Here is a 23,365-nt window from a genome sequence, read left to right on the forward strand (position 1 = left end):
ACTATCTAGACGATTCAAAGGTTTGGTTGATTCTTGGAAAAACAATTAAACATAAACAAGTTAAAAGCACGCAACAAAGGATAGGTTTCAAATAAGAGAACGAGGTAGAGCTTTGGATCCGACTACAACACCCACAATGTAAACAACTCAACAACTTTGATTACCCGTTGAAGTCTCTAGGATTAGAAGGACAATCGATATTCTAGGCTAAGCCCCCTCTCGAGTGCACTCAACCCGTTGATTAACTATTAATATTGAAGTCTCCTTCTATACTTCACAATTAACTCCTATACTCAAAAGATTCAAGTCCTCACTCTAGAATTCATTCTCTCGAATGCAAATTATCTAGGCGTTGTTCATTCTTTTATCAATCCTAAGTAGGTATCTCTTGATTACTCAAAACTAGGTCAATATATCCAATTGGTAGCTAGGCAATTGAATTGAAAGGCACAAGAATGAAACAAAATAATCACAAGAACATAGGTAATCAAAAGCTATTGAATCAATCACAAGTATTCATTGTAGTCTTCACCAAAACTCTACAAACGATTTAGCTACTCATATTCAACTCAAAAACATAAGAATAAACCATAGTCATTGAATAAAACATGAAAACCAATGAAAATACTCCCAAGGGTGGATTGAACGGAAATTCGTCTTCGTCTTCAATCTTGTTGAGGATTGGGACGCCTTTCCTCTCAATTCCACTCTCCAAACCTTCAAAAGCTGCTATGGGGCGTGTCTAGTCTCTCGAGGTCGAAAACCTAGGTCTCCTTTTATACCCGGGGCGGAAATATTCAATCTCGCAGAACACATCGCCCGGTCGGGCGATTTTAAGTCGCCAAAACGCCCGGTCGGGCGAACTTTCTGGAGTCGCGACCAAAACGCCCAGTCGGCGTTTTCCCCTTAAAAATCGCCCGGTCGGGCGTTTTCTCTGGAATCCTCCAAAAGCATTGTCTTCGTCTTCGAAAGGGCTTCGCGTGAGTATCTTGCACGCCCCCATCAGAGTCCGGATGAGAGAGTTATGGCTATTATACGAAGGTCGCTCATTGAAGCGCGCCCGGTCAGGCGATTCTTCCTTCAAGCTTGTTTTCAAGTCATTTTCACCTGTTTTAGCTCCAAACACTCGACAAACTCGTCAAAACACTTATGTATTGGATAATGGATGTAAACTCAAGTAGTATGCTACATAAACACTGAAATGTTCACGTTAAACATCCAAAATACTTGTCAAACCACGAGTTTATCAACACAGTGTATTAAAAATGTCACATGTGATTTTGTTGACATTTCAATATACTGTGTTGACATTTTAATGTCATCATGTTGACATTTTTAATACACTGCGTTAGCAACTTAATGAGTTAGGAATATAACGTACCCTGATGAATACTATCTTTTATATGGATGCATTGATTTATTCAAAGTAAAATGAAAGGAAAATATTGTTACCGCTTTTGCTTCCACCAGATACAAATGTCAAAAAGATAACCAAAGGCTCTCTTCATGCTTTCTATAATGCTACCCATTTTCCTTTTCTTACACTATGAGAGAGAAGAGAGAGACTAATGAATTAATTCTGTGATTCTGAGAAGAAGATGGCATTATATATGCAACAAAATCTATGCAACAAAATCTAGCAACACTTCTTGGAATTTATTTATTTATATATAGTAGATATTGTTAAATATTGCTATCATAGTCTCGTGAACCATGAGATGAATGCAGGGTTTCTTTTCTTTACTTTTTCCCTTTTTCTAATGTCACTCTACAACATATATACGTGGGACGTGGTGGCATAAAGATATAATTTTAATTATTTTTTTTAACAAATTCATTGAATTTGTTGATTATTTTTATTCACTAGTTGGATTTATTTTACATCTTTTAGTATCTCTTAAACCCCATTTTTAAGTGAAATTATATATAGCACGTGACAAAAAAAATCTAAAATCTTACTCATTGATTCACCGTCCTCGTTGAAAACCCAACTCTCAAGTTTGAAATTGGGTCAAAACGTCATGCCAGAATAAATAATTTCTCTAGTATTTCCAAGATTGACAAAACTAGCCGATAATAATCAATTTCTTTGTAGGATTGACCTTGTCAATCAAATTAGTTTTTAAACTATTTTGACATTACAAGTTTGTACGTGTGTAATGTGTAGATTAAGTATAATTTGGAGGGGAATTACTTTATGACGTCCATCTATTTAGGAGTAGTTTAAAGTTTTAAACGACTTTTGAAGAAACTTCTTTGAACTAAATTGTTTAATTTCTTCTTTTGCAACACTTTTTATTAGTCAATTATTGCCCTCGCGTATGCTTCCATTGCATATTGATTATTGCTTTCATATTCGCATAATGTCTTGCTTTATTTGTTAATAGAGGTTTACATTTTTTTTTTATTACTTAGGGACTATTTTGACTAGTTGAAACTTACGGTACCTTGATGTTGAATTATGACAATCTTTGTGCAAATTTGCTAATGAATTATGTCAATACATACGCATCTAATGGATACTTTTTTTTCTATCTATTTTTACATTTTAAACATATATGTGTCGAGCCAAAGTGAGACATCTAATCCAAACGAAGTTAGTAAATAGTAGTACTACATTATATTGCATGCAGATCCACATAATATATATACTCCATTCAATCAGCAATATATGTTCCATTTTGATTTGATAAGATTTTTAAGAAAGATGAAGAAATATAAATGCAAAAAGTTACTGTAGCGAGTATCTTACCTTTATAAAACACTCCATTCGTCCATAAAAAATAATCTCATTTTGTCATTTTAGGGTGTCCACAAAAAATAGTCTTATTTCAAAAATAAAAACTTTTTCTCGTACTTTACCAATTTCTCATTAAAATTTATGCCGGTCACAAATGATACTATTTTTTATGGAAAAATAATCTTACGGATCTTTATTGATATAAGTGCCTTTTGCGTGAAAAGACATTATAATTTGATAATCAAACAATATTATTAGGGATATTGACGTTTGGTATCATGAAATTTTTTTAAAATTTATTTTTTATATTAATATTAAACGTGAATATAATATTATGAATTTAAATAGATGTTGAATTTTTTATAAAAAATTTCTTTTTTGGAAAGTTTCGTAATTTAAATAGACGTTGATTTTTTTATGAAAATTTTCTTTTTTGGAAAGTTTTGTAATATTTGACGTCAATATTCCTTATTATTATGGAAAACTAGTATTTTTAAAAGACTTTGATAATCATGCACGGCACAATAAGTATTGGGGTCAAACTTATATTTCACGATCGTGTAGGTTGAGATTTTTTAGCTTAATCGAGAATTGAGATGCATTTTGAGCCACTCATCCACAACATTTTCGAAATATCAACTGCAAGTAGATTATGTCAACTCGGGGGTATTATCGTCAATAGTCTGCACATCAAATGTCAATAGCCTACACATCAAATGTCAACAATTTATAGTTGACATTATATGTGTATAGTTAACATGAATTGTATATGTAGTTGACATTATATGTGTGTAGTTGACATGAATTGTATATGTAGTTGACAAAAAATAAAATTTTAAAAAATTAAAATTAAAAATATTTATTGAATAAAATGATTGAAATTACCATTTTGCTCATTCATAATTAATTAATCTAATGATGTTTCCATGTGGCAAATTCTGGACCACTCATTTAATAAAAATGAATGGCTGATAATGCATCTCAATTTTCAATTAGACTAAAAAATTTCAATTGATGACCACCCATATTAAATAATTGAAGCAATGAAAGACCAGATTGTATGGGGTCGGTATTGTTCATATTTAACAATATATAATGAATATCCTTTTTTAATAAATTTTGTCCATGTTATTCGTGCACGATAAAACAATTATAGTCGAGATTCGAATTAGATTGGTGAAAACTATAGGGTTGTCACTTTAAAAGCATTTAGCTGTCAATAATATTATCAATTCGATTATATTATTTCACACCTACCATTCAATATTTCCATTGTTTAGATACTAAATTTAATTATTTCACAACTACCATTCAATATTTATATTAATAATGGGTAATGTAGATGTTATTTTGTACTTCCTTCGTCTCATCTCAAGTTATTTATATTCTTTTTAGATTGACTCAATTAAATTGATAGTACATTTTTTACAAAAATTAATATTTTTATATTTCTTTTCTTATTTTTTTCTCTTTTCTACATTATTTTCTCTTTTATTTTTATATACTTTTCATTTTAAATTTTTTTTATATATTTTCCTATTAGTAGTTTATTTACTTTTCATTTTATTGTAAAAAAATTCTCTGTAACAGATTAGATCTTGTCATCCATTAACAAATATCTAATCATTTTTGTCTCTGTATTACTTTAATAATTTTAAATTAAAATTCACCATCCAACAGCAATAGTTTTGATACCGGTAGGATGTGGTAACAAATAAATAATTGTTGAAGGGTATCTCCAAATTGCAAGTTGTTAAGGATCCTGTATTGGTGCACGTGAATGAACATATATGGTTGTCCTTTAAAAATAAAATAATAATAATTATTATTAATTATTATTATATTTATAATATTATTATTATTATTATTCCCACACGTTTTATTTAGTGTATATATCATCGTCCACACGGTGATCTATCGTACTTTAAAATTAAAACATTCTTTCTAATTATTCAATTGACACGCTTTTGGGTGATAATTCAATTTTTCAGTTATTTTAGTTAAACGAAATTTGAATCGAGTTAATCAAAATTGAAGCCAAACCTAACTAAATTAGAATTGAAATTGAATCGGAGTAACTGAATATTAATTTCAGTTATTTCGATTTTCACCTAAACAAAAATAATCAATATTCACCATGAGCCATCAATTGAAATATGTAAAAAATATGATTAAACCTTAGAACTAAAAAATGAATATCAACTTCATTTCTAGTGCTGTCAAAATGGATATCGGGAATTGGATACCCGATATCCGAACCTGAAATATCGGGTAATTGGATACCCAATACCCATTTTTCGGGCTTCGGGATCGGGTTCGAGTATAGGATTTTTGGATTATTGGGTATCGGGTAATCCGATATCCGATCGGGTATACCCAAATTATCTGAATTACCCGATTTTTTAAATTTCTTTAAATTTAATAAATTATGTATCTATTTTTATTATTAAAATCAACGTACTCTCGAAATTCTTCACTTTTAAGTCCATTTAGGGTTAAGGATAAATGTGATGTTTATTATGGATGAATGATATGAATTTTTTTTATTTCTATTAATTTGTAGTAGTTTTTTTTATCTTAACTCGAACTACTTCAAGTTTGTATCCGAACTACAAGTTTGTATTTCTAAATTTTATAGTTAATTTTCTTTAAAAAATATATTAATCAATCGGGACAGGATACCCGAGTCGGGTATCTGGATGCCCGAAATCATTTTCGGATCGGGTATTAGATATTAGATTTTGAGAAATTCGGGATCGGGTATCCGCGGGTACCCGATTTGACAGACCTATTTATTTCATTCAAATTTGAAGATCAACAATTATTAAAATGTGGGTTAAATAGATTCCAATTTTCACTCCCATCCAAATAAAATACCATAATACTACAATAAGAAAACTCCTAGTAACTTAATATTATTGGGCCCACTGACTGATTACTTACGTAGGCCCAGACCAATTCGTGTGGCCCATTTTTACAAGGAAACTACGATGCATCGAAGTAGCAATTGTGGGCTTGTGTGGATTTTTTCCGTAAACATCAATTCATTTTTTTCTAGATTTGTTTGCCCTTCAATCTTGATTTGTTTATTACTCCCAAGTTCCGTATTAAATGAGTCGCATTTCTTTAAAATGTCTAACAAAATTAAATTTTAATAAGAATTATTTACCTCTGTATTCATTTATCTATTTATTTTTCTACACGATCGCTAAAAATCGCTATAATAATTCAATGCCCAAAATATTATCACGAAACTAGGGGAGCTATTTTTTAAATTCATTTACAAAATTCTTGTAAGATTTCCGAGTTGTCAGCTACGCAGGTCAGGCGGGCCCAAATTCGAGCATGGTGTTATTGATCATATGAAAATTCTGAATATGTTGTTTGATATAAGCATGTTGTTCACAAAAAATCGAACAACTACAAGCGAGGCAATGCAAAGCATTTAACTTACTACTACTATAATTCTATGAGTAAAAATGCTTCAAATATATAGGAAATCTTCTAAAATTGAAGCTTGAGCACGTTCAAAACGATGACAAACAATACACTGCAAATCTCGAAATATTACAGTAATACAGATATTTAAAATAACTCAAATAAACATTAAAGTGAAATAACAACAAATTGAGGAAGTGGTGAATGGGGTAACTTTTTTTGTTCTTTCAAAATTATCAACTTCTAAGTTGATTCAGTAGAAGGACCACCAGGTTTATCTGATTCTGCTGGATCTCTTGCTGTTGTCACTTGTAATTTTGTCTGAGAATAAAAAATAATAGGAACAACTATTAATCTATTGTAAAATCTCTTTGGAAAGAAAATTTAATCAAATAAATTTCTAGAAAGATAATGTGAGCATGTTTTTAAACATTAAGTTGGGATGTTAAAGAAGAATTGATACCTCAACGTTAAGCTTTGGCTCCTCTCCATGTTTTTCTTTAGCTGAAAAATAGGTTATGAAAATTATAGAAAAGAATTTGACACTAGAATATTTTAAAGGAAAATGCTGTTACCTCCTTTGCTTCCACAAGATACTATGTCAACAAGATTAAATAAACCTTTCTTCATGTTTTCCACAATCTTAACCATTTCCACTTTCTGATGAGAGAGAGAGAGAGAGATGTTTTCTTGCAATTTGTTGAATGACTTTATTTCTCTATTACAGAACATGGTATTTATATAAACATTTTTCTTGAAAAAATAGCTGTACATACATGACCAAATATCAGTTTATGAAATATATTTAATTCATAAAACAATTTACAGATGTAATATAATATTAATTATATAGTAGGAGTATAATTTAACAAGTAAATAGTAGAAAAAATAAAAATATTCTATGAGATCCAAATTCTAATCATGCTTTTGTTTTTGTCTGCTTTTGTTGCTTAGAAGAAAAGGGTTGGTATACGGCAGATGCAACAGACTGGTATAATAGTTTTATTTAAATGAACTATGCAAATAAAAAAAGTATATGTATGAAATTTTTGCAATAAAGCTTCCGATTCCCCTATATCAAACTATAGGCTCGTTTCTCTTTATATTCAATCGATTCGCATGTTCCACTCTCTCATAAGAACACTATTTTTTTATAGGTAAAGTTTTTATTAAATTAATTAGGTTAAGTTATAAAAACTCCATACATAAAATACACACACAAAATACATAAAAGCACGGAATGTGGGCATAGGAACATGGGCAGAGGCCCAACCCAACTGCCACATTATTAGAGTGTCATAATTTATAGGATTGATAAATAAGTTGTTATCAAATAATTGTCATGATTGTTTATTTCATGACTTTAATTAATTAGTTTAGGACAACTCAAACAAGTTGTCATAATTTGTGTGTCTTGGATATTTATAGGATTGATACAATAGGAAAAACATAATTATACATATTTGAAATAATTCGTGAGGACATAATACAATAACAATACAATACGATAACAATTCATACAACGATAACAATTCATACAACGAAACAACACAACACAACACCTATACAATGTCCCATCTCTCAAAAGTAAAAAATCGACACATAAGTAAACCCTAATAATTAAAATAGGAGTTAAAATAATTTTAAAAAAATGATACTACTCTATTAATTAACTTGAATGACACACCTCATGATCAAGTGAAAATATGTTGAATTAAAGCTTTATTGTGAAAGACCATAAGAAAGTATCTATACATCCGGCAAAAAAGATTATAATAGCAAAACAGTTCATCTCTTCATTGCCTAAAAATGATAAAGAACAAAATTCTTATCATCATAAACCTAAATTAAGGAAATAAAAGTACAGAAAATGTCATAGTAATATATTTTGCTCCGATGTGAAGCAAAATAGATTATTAATTCATGATCTAATGAAGAAAATACTCAAGTCGAGTTCGTTATCTCCGACACCATCGGGACTCAACATGTACAGTGTCTCGAAATCTTTGGATCCCACCACTCTATCAAATTGCCACCGCATGAACGACATCTCCCCGTCGCTGCCTTCTGCCTCCGTCCGCGGCGGTAGCACCCCTGCCCCCATCGACATCCCTTTTAGCAACTCCATCACGTGTAAATCCTCCTCGGTTGCCTCCCTTCTCACGCCACCACTACATGCACCAATAAATAAACCAATAAATATACGGATAATAGTCATTTAAATCACTTTGACTCATATAAGGTTTTGAAAAACTAAAACGTTCATAATTTAATATTTTATATTCAAAATGATCAGATTGAGCAGAATTTGATCAAATTTCACGTTAAAAAAAGTTCAAGACGATATACCCGTTGTTGACCCCATTAGCGTACATGGTCCACCGCGGCTCGTCGAGCAGATTGATCCTCTTCTCCTTCCCCCTCTTGTCGCACTCGAGCGCGATCCGCAGCATCCCGTGGCTCAGCTCCTTGTGCAAGGCCTGGGTCTGCATGGCCAGCTCGACCACGAGCATCGGCACCGTGCTCGGGTTGGTCTGCACGGCCAGGGTCACGTGCCCTTTCCGGTACCCGAAGAGCGTGCCCGTCACGTGGGCCCCGCCCCCGTGCTTGCCCACGTCAACGGAGAGGCGGGCGCCTGGGATCTTGACGACGGGAGTTATGATGGGGAGCGATCGGAAGACGTTGCGGACGGCGCGGATCACTTTGGGCTTGTGAATGTGTTTCTTCCGGGAGGTGGCGGCCTGGGCTAGGGTCACCGGCGGAGGCGGCGGAGGTGGTGGAGGATCCCCCATCAAATTCAATGAGAGGATCCGCCAATTAATGTGGTTTCAGAGGAATTTAGGTGTTCTGTTTCTTGAGAAAATTAGTAGAATGTGAATGGGGTGGAAGATTAAATATAAAATGTATCCTAATTATAGAATAATAAATATTAATAAAGTTGAAATAAATGTTATTGTTACACTTATTTTAGGATGCTTTTTATTCTGAACTTTGAAAAGAAAATTAATATTTTTCCTCTACATTGCATTCGGGTTGAAATAGATGAATGGATGAAGTGGAGCTAATATTCTAAGGAAAGTGTGAAACATCTACTAGTATAGAAAGGTAACCATAAGCCTTTCAAGCACGTATCAACGGGGAAAAGTGCACGTCTATAAAAAAAATGGTCGGGTAATGGAGGTTAGGGTGGAGCAAAGAAACGAAGAACACCTCTTTGGCCAATACAACACAAGCGGGGAGGGCGGGCCCGTTCTAAGTGAACACAAGTGGAGTCGTGATACTATCTTATATCATAGGATATCCTAATTATTTAGTTGCTTATTTGATTCACCATATCTTTCCAATTTAAATTTAGATATTCGTTTCTTATTCAATAAGTTATGATAGTATTATAAATAGGAGAAATTATATCATTTTATCAAACAATTAATGAAATCTATATTTTCGCCGACTTGTTGTGCATTGTGAAACCCTAATCAACTATTGCTGCTCTCTTGTTGTGCATTGTTGCGCCAGATTAATCAACGGCAATGGCGGATCTAGGTGGGGTCGGCCGACCCCACCGCTGTCCCCGGAGAATCGCCGGATAATGCCCTCCCTCAGCCGCCGACCCCACGCCGCCAATCTGCTGCCCCGCTTATACCCCAGTCGCCGGCCGATTCTGCAGAGAAGAAGGAAGGAGATTCTAATTTGGCTGGCTGATTCTGCAGAGAAGAAGGAAGGAGATTCTAATTTGGGCTAATTGGGCTTTACAATTTGGGCTTCCTTTTACTAATTAATTCTAAAATTGAACCCATTTTAATTGACCCAACTTCTAATTGGAGTAGTCCACATTTTAACCTATTAAAATATGGAGAAGGTAAAAGGTGGTTGTAGTTATACTCCAGGCGCCGATTCTGCAGTGCAGGGAGGAAGAAGAGAGATTCTAATTTGGGCTACCTGCTTTTAGCAATTGGCAATTTGACAATCAATTATTCATTGTATCAAGGATTCAAGGTAAAATCAATAAATCATAATTCTTTGTTTAATTGCTTTGGTTTTCACATTTAAGTAGTAGTTAGCACTATTAAATTGATCATCATTTAAGTAGATATTGCAAATTCTTTGCTTAATTGCTTTGGAGTTGTGGATTATTCATTTATTTTGTATATGAAAAATGATTAAATATAAATTCTAAATTTATGTTACTTTTTTTAGGTTAATGGATAAATATCTTAATAAAAGACCTCGAGTTTCTATCGGTTCTTCTAGTGCTACTGTTGAGCAAGAACGACAACAATTGGGAAATAATGTGGTAGTTGAAAATAATCCGGACGAGATTGAAATTGATAAAGAGAAAATTAAAGCCGACCCCGGATTACGAGACTCTATAGATAGTTTTGATGTGAATATTCGGGATCGTATTCGTAGAGAATATGTTGCCAAAGGTCCTTGCCAACCAAAAAGCCATGATTTTCCAAAAAAACAATATGGAAAAGATAAGAGAGGTTTTAGGGATGTTTGGTATAAAGATTATGTTTGGCTTGAATATAGTACGACAGCAGATGCTGCGTATTGTTTTTGGTGTTTTCTTTTCAAGCGTGGTTATTTAGCACCGGGAGATGAAGCATTTGTTAGTGGTGGTTTCTCTAATTGGAAGAAGGCTAATGAAAGATTTAGAGCTCATGTTGGGTCAACGGGTAGTTCACACAACAAAGCTAGAATTGAATATGAAAATTTTGTAAATCAAAAGCAGAGTGTGACTTATATTGTTAGTAGAGTTAGTTCAAAACAAGAGAAGGAATATAGGATTCGTTTGACTGCAACTCTTGATGTTATTCGATTCCTTTTGAATCAAGGTTTGGCTTTTAGAGGACATGATGAGACATCAAATTCTTCAAATAGGGGCAACTTTCTAGAGCTATTATATTGGTATAGTTTAAGGAATGATGAAGTTGGTCAAGTTGTATTGAACAATGCTCCTGGAAATAATCAAATGATTGCTCCATCAATTCAAAAAGAAATAGTTAATGCATGTGCAGTTGAAACTACGCTAGAAATAATGAAGGAACTTGGTGATGAATTATTTTCCATAATGGTTGATGAGTCTCGAGATTGCTCGGTGAAGGAGCAAATGGCTATTGTTATTAGATATGTGAACAAAAATGGAGAGATAATAGAAAGATTTTTATCCTTAGTTCATGTTAAAGAGACTTCATCAAAATGCTTGAAAATGGCAATTGACTTCGTATTTTCTAAGTTGGGATTATCTTTGTCTAGATTGAGAGGTCAGGGATATGACGGGGCTTCAAATATGAGGGGTGAATTTAATGGATTGTTTTGCCCATCAGCTTCAATTGGTGTGTGTGGCAGTATGTAAGGCAAATCGACATGTTTCTGATTTTTTCAACTATCTCAATCCGATTGTTACAGTCTGTGGATCTTCGTGCAAAAGGGCAGATATACTCCGACAAAATGAATATGATAGAATGGTTGAAATGATTGAGAAAGGGGAAATCAGTTCAGGTAAAGGTCTAAATCAAGAAACTTCTTTGCATAGACCAAGTGACACTCGATGGGGATCTCATTATATTACTATAGTTCGTCTTACATCTATGTGGCCCTCGATAGTCAAAGTACTTGAAACAGTATTTGAAGATGGGGTTGATCCAGAAATAAGTGGCAAATCTAAAGGGTTGCTTCAAAAGATGGAAAATTTTGATTTTGTGTTTCTCATGATGTTGATGAAACGCTTGTTGGGTATGACTGATGCACTATCTTGAGCGCTGCAATATAGCATTCAAAATATTTTGAATGCTATAAATTTGAGAGTGACTGTGAAAGAGGACTTGCAAGCATTTCGAGAATCTGGATGGGATGATTTCTTGCAAGAAGTGAAAGCATTTTGCCGGGCAAATGAAATTGATGTTCCTATCATGGACGACATTGTTCCAAGACGTATTCGCATGAAGAATGATGGAAAAACTATTACAAACTATCATTATTATCGTGTTGAAATTTTTTGTCAGGTATTTTTTATAACTAATATTCTTATTTATTTAAACTTTGACATTAACTCCTTAACTTAATTTTTTTTCACAATCAGGTTGTTGACTTAATTAGTCAAGAAATGAGGAATCGTTTTTCTGAATCGAGCACCGACTTACTCGAATGTATGGTATGCCTTGATCCAAGAAATCATTTCTCCAATTTCAATGTCGATAAACTTGTTCATCTTGCCACTCTTTATCCGGAAGACTTTTCATCCATGGAGCTTAGTTTGTTAACTCAAGAACTTCGAAGTTTCGTGAGTGATGCAAGAACAGATACACGTTTCTCAGATGTTGAAGATTTAGGAACTCTTTCACAGAAGATGGTTGAAATGATGAAAGATAAGATTTTCAAATTGGTTTATCGATTGATAAAATTGGTCTTACTTTTACCAGTAGCGACGGCATCTGTTGAAAGAGTGTTTTCTGCAATGAAATTTGTGAAGTCAGAGCTGCGAAATAAGATGGGAGATGACTGGTTAAACGACAGTTTGATGGTATATAGCGAGAAGGAGGTGTTTGCAACTATTCCCAATGAAATGATTTTGAGTCGTTTTCAGAAAATGGGTACTCGAAGAAGCCAACTATCTCGCATAGCATAAGATTGTGGTATATATATTTTTATGTATTTTGTTTAGAAATATTAATTTAAATATTATATATATAATCTTGTTCGGTTCGACCCCACGATTTTTGATTCCTGGATCCGCCATTGATCAACGGATTATGTTTCTTGTGCTCTCTTTACTTGTTGAGGGAAGACGTCCCTTAACAAGTCGCTAGTGGGTGACAGCACGACGTCCTCATCGGAAGAATTAGAGTGGCATACAAGACAACGTTGTGGGCTTTGTACGCCAAACGATACACGAAAACAAGTCTACCATAGATAAAAGACAATGAATTGCAATGGCAACAACAATAGGGATTAATCCCAATATAGGTTTTTTATTGAATAATTAATTAGGTTTTAAATTATGGAATTTTCTGATTTAATCAATTAATTTTACATTTGAAAATTACAGATATATTTGAGAGGTTTTTTCCACGATTAAGCGAACTGCTCTGCTGCAAATCTTCTCTCAACTTTCTTCTTCACCTCACCGCTTCTATGCCTCCACCTCTCTCTACCTTTATCTCTCCTATTTCTGTTTCCCCCTCTATCAAGTTGACTGTGTGCCTAATTGCATAAAAAGATACCAGTGTTAATTTGACAAGCAAGAAATGTCGGATTTGGGGGAAGAATTTATCATAGAAGGCTACAAAGTTGCGTGGCTAATTTGGATCCAACTTGTAGTGATGTTTCTTCTCATCATTCTCCTCTTCTTTGGCTTCAGCGCATTTACTTTTGAACCTTCCACTTCCTCAACCGCTTCGCCGGCCTCCGCCGCCGCCGCACCACCGCCTCATCTCAATAATCCCAGTTCATCCCGTAGGAGAGATAAGGTGGTTAATCGAATTCCTGCTCTTCTTAAATTGCTCTTTCTTAGGTGAAGATTATAATCTTTAATTGAGAATTGGGTGAATTGAGAATTACTGAAGAGATGTTTTTATCTTTGAGTTGGTTTGAATCTCTGTTTTGATTTAGGACTTGGAATGAAATGAATGGCTGATCAAATTGCGATTCGGCATGAATTAGATAGGTGATTGAAATTCCATAAGCAAATGAAACCTAAAATGTTGTCATTTTGCTTCATTTGAATTTCCTTTAAGTTGATGATTGATGGCATTTACAGTAGTTGCTTTTGATTGAGCGATTGTTTAGTAAATTTCTTCCTCGCATTCGTTTAGTATGCAATATTATTCTAGACTTAGTTAATCTATTTTCTTTACCTTAGAAATGCAGCTTCAGTGTTTAGTAGAATCGAATCAGTGTATCGACATTTAAGAATTTGTAAGGGTCTGGGGTAAGAGTGATAAAATATGATGGCCATTTTACTACTTCTACAAAGTTTCGGATGGAGGGCCAGTGTGGCAAAAGCTATGGTTTCAGGGAGTGGAAATTGGGAAGATCATATCCCATCTTTGTGTTCCAAGTCCGAAAAATACGAAAGATTGAGAGGAAAAGTCGTGAGTTTATGTCTTTGCATGTTCTAATACTGACATTAGGCGCTCTTATACTTATTTTAGGATTCAGTAATGAGAAAGAGTTTAAGTTTCTGGTACATAAACATTGCTGATGTGATCATGCCAGTATTTCTTGTTCTGCAGTTGGTGAAGCTGACGTATCTATCTAAGTGGAAAGCATCTTAGAGGCTTATTTTTCGAGAATAAGATGTTTGCCACCATACCGAGATAGTCAGATTTACATAAAGTGGAAATCTACGGCCATAGATCACCTTTTGTGAAGTAATTTTGTATATTCATTTAGTGGCTGTTCGGTTCATTAGATTAAATAATCATGAGATGTAATCTAGGATAGACAAAGATGGGCTTTGTCTAAGATTAAATTTGTATTGCATTTTATATTTGTTGTTTGGTTGGTTGGATTATGTTTAAGATGTAGATAAGACTATAATAAGAATAAATTAATACATTTATCTCATTTTTAGTAGAAACATAAAATAACTGATTTTTTATTAATCATAATTTAAATTTATTTAATTAAATAAAATTAAATATTAATGTTTGTTTTTCTGTGATATAACTGTATACAGCTGTGGAGGAGAGAAGGAGAGGTGTTGGTAGAGAGAGAAAGGGAAGGAAAATAGAAGAGGAGAGGGCGGCGGTGGTGGTAAAAGGAGGCAGACAAAATAATCGGAGGGTAGAGGGTGAGATGAATTGTCTAGGATTAAAGCTAGTCAGTCCACTGTGGATGCGGGCCTTGTCGGGCCTAGACTATATGTTGCGGGCCTTGATGGCATAGAAATGGACAACTGAACAGCACACTACATTCAATCTTTGATTGAATCATGCCATCCGAACAGGGGCTTAGAGGTTGTCATGTGGTGGTCTTTCTTCTTGGCCTAGTCTGTTTGGGTTTTAATATCCAGATTCATTGTAACTATATTTGAGTTTACTTAACTGTTTAACATAGATATTGTTGATTCGGAACCTGCAGAATTGGAATATTAGTGATTTCGAGACCTTCCCTCTTCTCATATCTTCATTTGAATGAGTTGAAAATAAGAACACTCTTCCCAAGTTCAATCCCAAAACCATGGATAATAGATAAACGACCTTATAAGGCATCAGCTCTGTTATCTGTGTACGTTATGTTGTTGCTATATTGATAAGAAGATATATAGGAGTCGAGCTTATGCTAATGTTTTGCTGTCATGATAATTTTTTGGACCGTGGATGTTTTAGGCAGAAGTTCAGAGGACTACAAGAGATAGAGCAAGCATTGCAGAATTTACCAGAGAAGTCCAAAATGGGGAGGAGTCTTCTTCTAAGGATTCTTCGTTTCTCAGAATCTTCAGAAATCCTAACCACCCTTGCAACTATTTTGACGTAGCAAAACGTGCAGTTCTCAAGTGTTTAGGCTTGGACTCTAGCTCCGAGCCCTCCAGGAGGAGCGATCAGCATGATAAACAAGAGTAATGTATGCTTTATACTCTCTCTCTCTCTCTCTCTCGGGTTTCGCTTTTCTAAACAAAGATGCATGCACTGAAAAAACTAGCCTGGTTATCTATAGGAAGAAAATAAAATCCTGTATTTGTCAATCAGCATAACGAATTGAGAGAGAAGGAGAGAGCTCATAACACATCAAAAACAATATTAAGAGCTGTAAATCGAATCATGAAATTCAGTGTCCTTCGCCATATGTTTGAATAACAAGGGTTGATTTTGGTGTTTTGCAGGCATGTACATTTTTGGTGATCATCTGTAATGGTGATAAGATTAGGAGCAGCACATAGTTCAGTAGGACCTCCTCATGAACTCGTGATTAGACGGTGTATATAGGCAGCCTCATTGTACTCAACTGTAACTCAATACGGTAATATTAAACTCCAATTCTTTTGCATATAATTGAGCAGCTAAAGTCTTCGGTTTTGTTTTGTTGTGCTTGTTGCTGTTCCTTTTGTAGCTATAGATAACTACTCTTTTCTTTTCTGAGTTTTCATCTTTAGCTTTCTTGATAACCGAATATGGTGGCTGTGGCAGTTAGCATTACTTACTTGATCATATTTGGATGTTTACTTTTTGATTTTTTCTTTTTGGCCGATACTCTCAATTTTGCCAAAATAGTAAATTCACGATGGGCTGAAGCTGCTTGTCGTGTTCATGCTCGATGTATATATATATATATATATAGGGATGTTTCCGGTTCAAGAACCAATCAAAACCGTCGGTTTTGGTTCCAAAAAAGTCGGAACCGTGACCGGCCTGGTAAAGGATAAGGAATGGTGATCCGGTATTCATCGAATACCTGCAGTTAACTGTCCGTTATAGTTCCAGAAATTCTAGAACTGAAACTGGTCTGGTAGAACCGATACGGATTCAGCCCGTGACGGTTCAAAAATCAGAACTATCGTTCCGGTTCCGAGCTGACCCGATGATTCTGGTTTAACAATGCATCTCTAGATGTATGCATATTTGTCATCTTTTGCTTATTTATTTGGTTTTATACTTCTATAATTATTGGCGTCAATTGATATAGTAATACATTTTATTTGTGTGCGTCAGATCATAGATTTAAATATTCGACTCTTAGCATTATAAGTTCCTATTTTTTATTTTGGATGAATTAGTTACATTGACAAAATTATAAGGATAGCTGGATAGGCCAAAAAACACAACCACATAATGACAAAAGATTATCTTTTAGCTGTTGGGCCTTTTATGCATTACAAAATTTAAATTTAGTTCCATAATTAAAAGATTTTGAGAAAATCTTTACTCGTGATCATCTTAATTTATAGTAAGAAAATTATTTGTGCTCAATTTGTGATATTCGATTAAATACTTTTCCAACCTAAATCTATATATTCCAACATACAATGTAATTATATAAGCACTTTTTGAAACATAAACACGAATTCAATTCCAATGCTCATTCTTCCCCAGCTAAAAGAAAAAAAAATTATTTCAGTCTTACATATGAGAAATGTGTAAAATTCAAATCGACATGAGCACTAGATTAAGTTAATTTAGTCACAAATTGTAAATGAATTTGCAGAGTAGTGTAACTGGCCGGCACGTAGGCGCGTGCTTCACGGTCTAAATATGACGATGGTAGATCACCTAGCTCTGATTAATTTAACCATAAATATATGCTTAGTTATTAGTGGTGACGTTAGTCAAAGTTTTTCTTTAATTAATTATAAGTATAACCATAGGTATGATACGAAAAATAGTCAAATGCTAGACAATAATCTAGATTCTAAAAACTCATTCACACTTAAAAAAATGTCACAAAAATCATGAATTTTGATCAAATCCTGGCTTGTTTCGCAAATTTGAAAATTGGCCATAAAATCATGAATTTTAACATTTTTCTCAGTATTCCCACAAAAAAATATTTTGATTTCCTATTTTGTAAAATGGTGTTAATTTGGTGCATACATGTTCAAAATTGATGATTTGTTAAGTATGTTAGAGAAAAATAATAGATGGTGTTATCATTGTTGAATATTTCGAATGTCGCACTAGATACAATACCACCTAAATTAAATGGAGAACAATATTAATCTAAAATCAATGGGAGATGTATTTCAAAGATATTAATATAGGTGTTGGATAAGTAAAGTAGTGGATTTTTGTAAAGATTAAATGTGAATGATAATAAAATATAAGTAGTTATGTCCTAAAATAAAAACATCATATTTTTTGGTGGACTAACGAATAATAACACCATGGTTTTCATGGATGATATCTTCACAAATTCGGACCTTAAAAGAAAGAGGATATCTTCTCAATAAACAATGGACTAATTCAAAAACATAACTACACACAAAACTGTCCAAATCAGTGTTTTCAACATGATAACACAAATATTTTCAAACTTAGCGATAAACTGAAGATTCAATTTTCCTACCTACTTTTTCCGCAGGATTGAAATTGAGAATCCTTCATTTGACATAGAGACTCAAAAATGACCATAGGATTTTTGAATATCCATTAATCATGTTGTTAATTCTTCATTGCATTTCCAACAATTGAGTATATAAAATTTGGTACGACGACGTTATTGTAACAACAATTGTTCATTGTTCAACGATAAATTGATAATTGATAATTCAGTATATAATAGGACAAATCACTTGAATTTTATTAGAAATGAGTCACTCACCCCTTAAAAGGCCTTATAAGGGAGAGAGTTATCCACACTTATATAGATTAGATTGGATCTTCATCAAGTCGATATGGGACAGGATTTTTAGAGAATTTAACACGCCCCCCTCACGTGTGGGCCGGAAAGGACATCGGTCTTCCATCACTAGGGTAGGCAATGCAAGAGATAAGAGAACCATCATCGATGTGGGCCGGAAAGGACATCGGTCTTCCACTCGTGAGGTAGATAAGAGATAAAGAGAAAACCATCATCGACTTGGGCCCGCTCTGATAACATATTAGAAATAGGTCACTCACCCCTTAAAAGGTCTTATAAGGGGAGAGTTATCCACACTTATATAGATTAAATTGGATTTTCACCAAGTTGACGTGGGACAAAATTTTTAGAGAATTTAACAAATTTCATTGCATCAAAAGTATTTTACTAGTAGTAAATAGGAGTATACGACTAGTATACAAAATTGTGCCATTTGGCAAACATCTACGGGTTAGAATTTTTCTTTCTTGTTTTAGTTGACTTTTAATAACGTAACATACGGTGGATTTTTATAGTTGAACTATAATTGCTTCTATTTTACAATTCATTAGTCAGATACAACCTTCAATTAATTGTTTAACGATCGTACATATATTGAATATTCAATTATTCATGCGTCCGGCTGAAAATAAATAAACAAAGAAAAGGAAGTCAATTTTAGATATGTCTAAATTTCAATTATGTTCATATATTTATCTGATGTGAAAATTATATTGCATTCGACATGTAAAATGTTTAATCATTTTAGGGTCCTTTTTATGATACTGGAAATGTCTTATGATTTTATGTACATGACCATAGTGCTGCGAAATAATTGACAGTCTATTAATTAGTAGTATAATTCGATAGTTTCAGTAACTATGATAAAAAATAATGAATAGTTCAAAAAGCTCTATATTATCATAATTCATTTGGTCTATTATTTATTGTCGTAATGCTTATTGTTACGTAGATATATAGTTGTTGCGTTGAAATTTTAAATTGTTGGTGACGCCGATTCATTTTCGAAAATAATTACAAAGAATTAATAATAATACTTCTTGATTTTTCTCAAATGTCGTAAATAAACAGATATGTGAGACACTGAATTAAGTAAGTCAATTTTCGATCCTAGTTATCCATCTTCTCATCTAATGATCGAGATTTAGTATTGTTAGCTACTCCCTCCGACTGCGAATATGAGTCTCGTTTTTTCATTTTAGTCTGTCCGTGAATAGGAGTCCCGGTTCACTTTTATCATAAATGGTAATAGGGTCTCACCTTCCACTAACTCATTTCACTCACATTTCATTTTAAATTAATAATACAAATGAGACCTCTTTTCCACTAACTTTTTTTCTACCAACTTTTATTTCTATTTCTTAAAATACGTGCCGCAAATAAATGAGACTCATAATGGCGGAGAATAATATAAGGGCGTTGTGTCACCCAAACGCAACCTATATGTATTACTGAATAACACTATAACCAAATTTAAAAATATAAGAATTCAACTTACACCAAATTACATTTCCAATTTGTGTCACCATCAAAACCGCCTCTCCACTATTAATATTTCCCTACTTCCAAACCTTAAAAAACCTCAAACACTGCAAAAACTCAAAATCCCAATTCCAAATGAGAGGAGCAAGAATCCCAAACAGCCCCTCATCACCACCATCACAAGACGGGTGCAGCAGAGACCAGGAGAGGCTCCTTCCGATCGCGAACGTGAGCCGGATCATGAAGAAAACCCTCCCGCAAACGCCAAGATCTCAAAGGAAGCCAAGGAGACTGTGCAGGAATGCGTGTCGGAGTTCATCAGCTTCGTGACGGGGGAGGCCTCGGATAAGTGCCAGAGGGAGAAGCGGAAGACTGTCAACGGCGATGATCTGCTGTGGGCCATGACCACTCTTGGATTCGACGACTATGTCGTGCCTCTTAAGGATTATCTTAGTACCTATAGAGAGAGCGATGGGGAGACGAGGGAGAAGAATGAGAAGAACGAAAGAGTCTTTCGTTCTTCTGCTTCTGCTTCGTCTCCTTGTGAAGTTGATTTTGACGCTGAGAAGATTGCTTCAAACCCTAGTTTTTTGCAGGGTTTTGGGAGTGGTGGTGGTGGTGTGTTGATTGAATTCGGTGGGGGAGAGCTATGGCGGAGGGTGGTGGTGTTGAGTGGTGAGAGATTAACTTTGAGATGAATTGAAGATGAATTACTTATTCTATACTATATGTACCAAGTGAAGAATTCAATTAACATGTATGTTGAATAGTTTTATTTTCATATGTTTTGTCATGATAATAGAGTTTTATAAGGACAAATGACTTGAGACGGAATTACTACGTTGGAAAATTTTTTAAAAATGGCCGAAACTCAAGGTGCAGAGAAAAGCGCCAGTAAATTAAGGATATAATCATCCAATATATGTATTTTTGGAAGGCTTTCGTTTGAGATTCTTAATTTTAGTTGAGACGTCAGGATTGGAGATGCTTTTTAAAGTGTTGGAAAAATAAATTAGGGTATTTAATTGACAAAAAAGTTTTGTTAGCCATTTTTAGTGAGGCTTTTAAGTCTTTCTTAATTTTATGTAGGTCTGCCATTTGTTTGTGTGTTTAGTAGCTGAGAAAAAATCAAAATATTTGTAGATACATGCCATATATCAATACTTAATTTGTTTAGGATCATTGCTGAATTTTGACCAAATCACGCCTGATCAAAAGGAAAATGCAATGATGGCTCAATCTCTCTGAGAATGAACTGATGGATTTGTTTAACTTATTTTATATAAAGATAAAATTATACAAACAGCGTTGAAAAACGATAAGACGAATATTTGTATTCATTATTCAATTATCATAGATGAACTGATCTGTGACATAAGCATGATTAATTAAAAGGCCATACAAGAAAATGATGGATAAAAATAAAATAAATAATAATTTGAAGTCACAACTCATTAAATTCTCAAACGAAACATCATTAAGAAATATTAAGTGCGAAAATTAAGACAACTATAGCGTACTTTTTATCTATATAAAATTAAATCAATTAATTAACGGCCATCATTTGATGAGCATAGTGATATAATTAGGGTGACAAAACGTTTTGAATTTATACAAAGGAAAATACATTCCATTTTTAGTGTTACTTCACACGCGTGTATATATAATATGTGTATATATAGAAGGTAGAATGCTTAATTGGTGAACATATATAAAGAAGGTAGAATACTAAATGGTGAATTTTGAAATATTTCTTGAATTCAAATAATCAAATTTGCTTAAATATATAGTAATTAGTATCAAAACTGAATGACGTTTGATTTGAATTGTTAAAAAGATTTAACATATAAAAATGTGCTATTATAAATCTTAATATGTTACGAAATCCAATTTAAAATTTAAATAAATTGAAATTAAATATAGACACAATTTGATAAATTTGAAAGCGTTTTAGGATAGATATTCCTTATATAATGACCTTCTTATTGGAGGATTAATTTTAAAATATATTTTCAATTTTTTATTATCATAAATATCATTTAACATATAAAAATGTGCTATTATATAAGACCTTCTTATTGGAGTAGTTGTCTTCTAAAATAGTTCGCTTCATAAATGCTCATATTAATACATAATTATCCTTTTGGAAATTAATTACTCTCCTTTATTTAAAAACGATTAAAATAGAATAGTTAACGTCTCAAAATTCAAATACAGGAAAGCATGGACCACAAACACGATATAAAGAAGTCTCGTGTCAAAAACTAAATTGTAGAATTTTTTTATAAATATTGCAAAATCGTTCAAATTTATTAAACATATATTTAATTGACCGATTTCAAAATCATAAAACCTCCATAAATGGATTCTCCTCTCCACCGCCACGCCCACATCGCCGGAGAGCTGCGCCGCCAGTGATCCGGCGGTGAAAAACCTCCGGAGGCATCAAGCAGCCGCACAATCGACGCCCGCAATCGACAGCAAGAAGGAAGATTAAGAAGAAGAAGAAGAAGAAACAACAGTAGTTTCGGACAATGCATCATTAGATTCTTCGAGTAATTGTAGCTCTGCGGCGTCGCATCCGAAAAAGGGCATCAAAATTCCCAGATATCCAAGCGAATTCGTGTCGGGCCGCTGACTGCGGGCCCGAAAAATGTCGGGCTGAGTGATGTTGACGCCCTCGGCCTTCCTTCGGAATGTCGATTGCCGCTGTAGTCGCTCAGGTATTTTAATTTAGTTAAATTATTTAAAGTTGAGTTTTTTTGCATAAAATTAGGCTTATTTTTTTTACCCAATTTGTATTGATTCTGAAGTTTTGCTGAAAGGGTTTGTCGTTAGTGGGATTTATATCTTCCTTGGATGAGAGGTTACTTCAATTAGTGAAAATCTGAGAATGTTTACTAATGAGATTCTTTATCTTGCTGGAGGGTTCAGATTGTGTTGTGTAAGTTTGCATTGCTGATTTTGTAGAAGAGTTGTGGTTGTTTGAGAATAGTTGAGTGAATTTTACATGTGTAGTAGTTTAGAATAGGTTATGGGTTTTTTGTAATAGCTGGTTGATGTGATAAAGTTTGGCCTTTGAGTAGGATTGGCATCTTTTTTATGGATAGGTAGCTTTATATATGAGTTTACTTATTGATAATTCCACTTCTACAATCTGTGTTTTGATATCTCTGATACCATATTAGACACATCATAAATGTGTGAGAAGTATCTTTCTTAATATGAATATATTCTTAAGAAGTTATGGCTTACTTTGATTCCATTAATAGCTTAACATTGATACCCGATGCTGAGCTGTTGTTCGTATAATGTTGTCAACCTTTCTCTACAATAATTTTTTTCTCTCTTTCTTTTTCTTTTTTTTTTGGTATTCATGCTTCTTGGTAAAATTTGCATTTTTTT

General features: G+C 33.6%; 3 protein-coding genes, 1 long non-coding RNA gene and 1 pseudogene across 10 annotated transcripts; 3 read left to right on the forward strand and 2 right to left on the reverse strand.

Annotated features, from left to right (window-relative positions):
* Positions 1-6,107: 6,107 nt before the first annotated feature.
* Positions 6,108-6,888, reverse strand: LOC121789451. Its single transcript, XR_006048050.1, has 3 exons — positions 6,754-6,888; positions 6,642-6,682; positions 6,108-6,499 (listed from the first exon to the last, which is right to left on the reverse strand). It is a non-coding gene; the product is annotated as an uncharacterized LOC121789451 (long non-coding RNA).
* Positions 6,889-7,940: 1,052 nt separating this feature from the next.
* On the reverse strand, positions 7,941-9,006 carry LOC121789453 (protein MIZU-KUSSEI 1-like). The gene is made up of 2 exons (XM_042187911.1): positions 8,528-9,006; positions 7,941-8,349 (listed from the first exon to the last, which is right to left on the reverse strand). Exons 1-2 carry the CDS (start codon positions 8,968-8,970, stop codon positions 8,100-8,102), a joined length of 693 nt encoding a protein of 230 aa, XP_042043845.1. The 5' UTR covers positions 8,971-9,006; the 3' UTR covers positions 7,941-8,099.
* A 1,373-nt stretch (positions 9,007-10,379) lies between these two features.
* Positions 10,380-12,809, forward strand: LOC121789454 (zinc finger MYM-type protein 1-like). The gene is made up of 5 exons (XM_042187912.1): positions 10,380-11,529; positions 11,591-11,683; positions 11,789-11,917; positions 12,002-12,186; positions 12,264-12,809. Exons 1-5 carry the CDS (start codon positions 10,380-10,382, stop codon positions 12,807-12,809), a joined length of 2,103 nt encoding a protein of 700 aa, XP_042043846.1.
* A 515-nt stretch (positions 12,810-13,324) lies between these two features.
* LOC121789448 lies at positions 13,325-16,200 on the forward strand. 7 transcript variants are annotated; one of them, XR_006048045.1, is made up of 4 exons: positions 13,325-13,650; positions 14,862-15,412; positions 15,514-15,748; positions 16,008-16,200. XR_006048045.1 is itself a non-coding variant. In XM_042187910.1 (3 exons), exons 1-2 carry the CDS (start codon positions 13,429-13,431, stop codon positions 15,745-15,747), a joined length of 456 nt encoding a protein of 151 aa, XP_042043844.1. In that variant the 5' UTR covers positions 13,325-13,428; the 3' UTR covers position 15,748; positions 16,008-16,200. The 7 variants fall into 7 exon arrangements, 1 of the variants encoding a protein (XP_042043844.1); XR_006048047.1 differs by having other exon boundaries at positions 15,518-15,748; XR_006048046.1 differs by having other exon boundaries at positions 14,862-15,141; positions 15,266-15,748.
* A 3,895-nt stretch (positions 16,201-20,095) lies between these two features.
* On the forward strand, positions 20,096-20,658 carry LOC121789450 (annotated as a pseudogene).
* The last annotated feature ends 2,707 nt before the right edge of the window (positions 20,659-23,365 follow it).

Source organism: Salvia splendens, unplaced genomic scaffold, assembly GCF_004379255.2.
Source record: "Salvia splendens isolate huo1 unplaced genomic scaffold, SspV2 ctg243, whole genome shotgun sequence".
Taxonomy (NCBI): domain Eukaryota; kingdom Viridiplantae; phylum Streptophyta; class Magnoliopsida; order Lamiales; family Lamiaceae; genus Salvia; species Salvia splendens.

Excerpts from the sequence above, each read along its gene's own strand:
- LOC121789453 (XM_042187911.1), bottom strand. The coding sequence starts at position 8,970 with ATGGGGGATCCTCCACCACCTCCGCCGCCTCCGCCGGTGACCCTAGCC. Across the intron at positions 8,350-8,527 it reads GCTAATGGGGTCAACAACGG|TGGTGGCGTGAGAAGGGAGG; the intron begins GTATATCGTCTT and ends TGGTGCATGTAG.
- LOC121789448 (XM_042187910.1), top strand. The coding sequence starts at position 13,429 with ATGTCGGATTTGGGGGAAGAATTTATCATAGAAGGCTACAAAGTTGCG. Across the intron at positions 13,651-15,513 it reads CATCCCGTAGGAGAGATAAG|GCAGAAGTTCAGAGGACTAC; the intron begins GTGGTTAATCGA and ends TGGATGTTTTAG.
- LOC121789454 (XM_042187912.1), top strand. The coding sequence starts at position 10,380 with ATGGATAAATATCTTAATAAAAGACCTCGAGTTTCTATCGGTTCTTCT. Across the intron at positions 11,684-11,788 it reads GAAAGGGGAAATCAGTTCAG|TCAAAGTACTTGAAACAGTA; the intron begins GTAAAGGTCTAA and ends GGCCCTCGATAG. Across the intron at positions 11,918-12,001 it reads GTTGATGAAACGCTTGTTGG|AGGACTTGCAAGCATTTCGA; the intron begins GTATGACTGATG and ends TGACTGTGAAAG.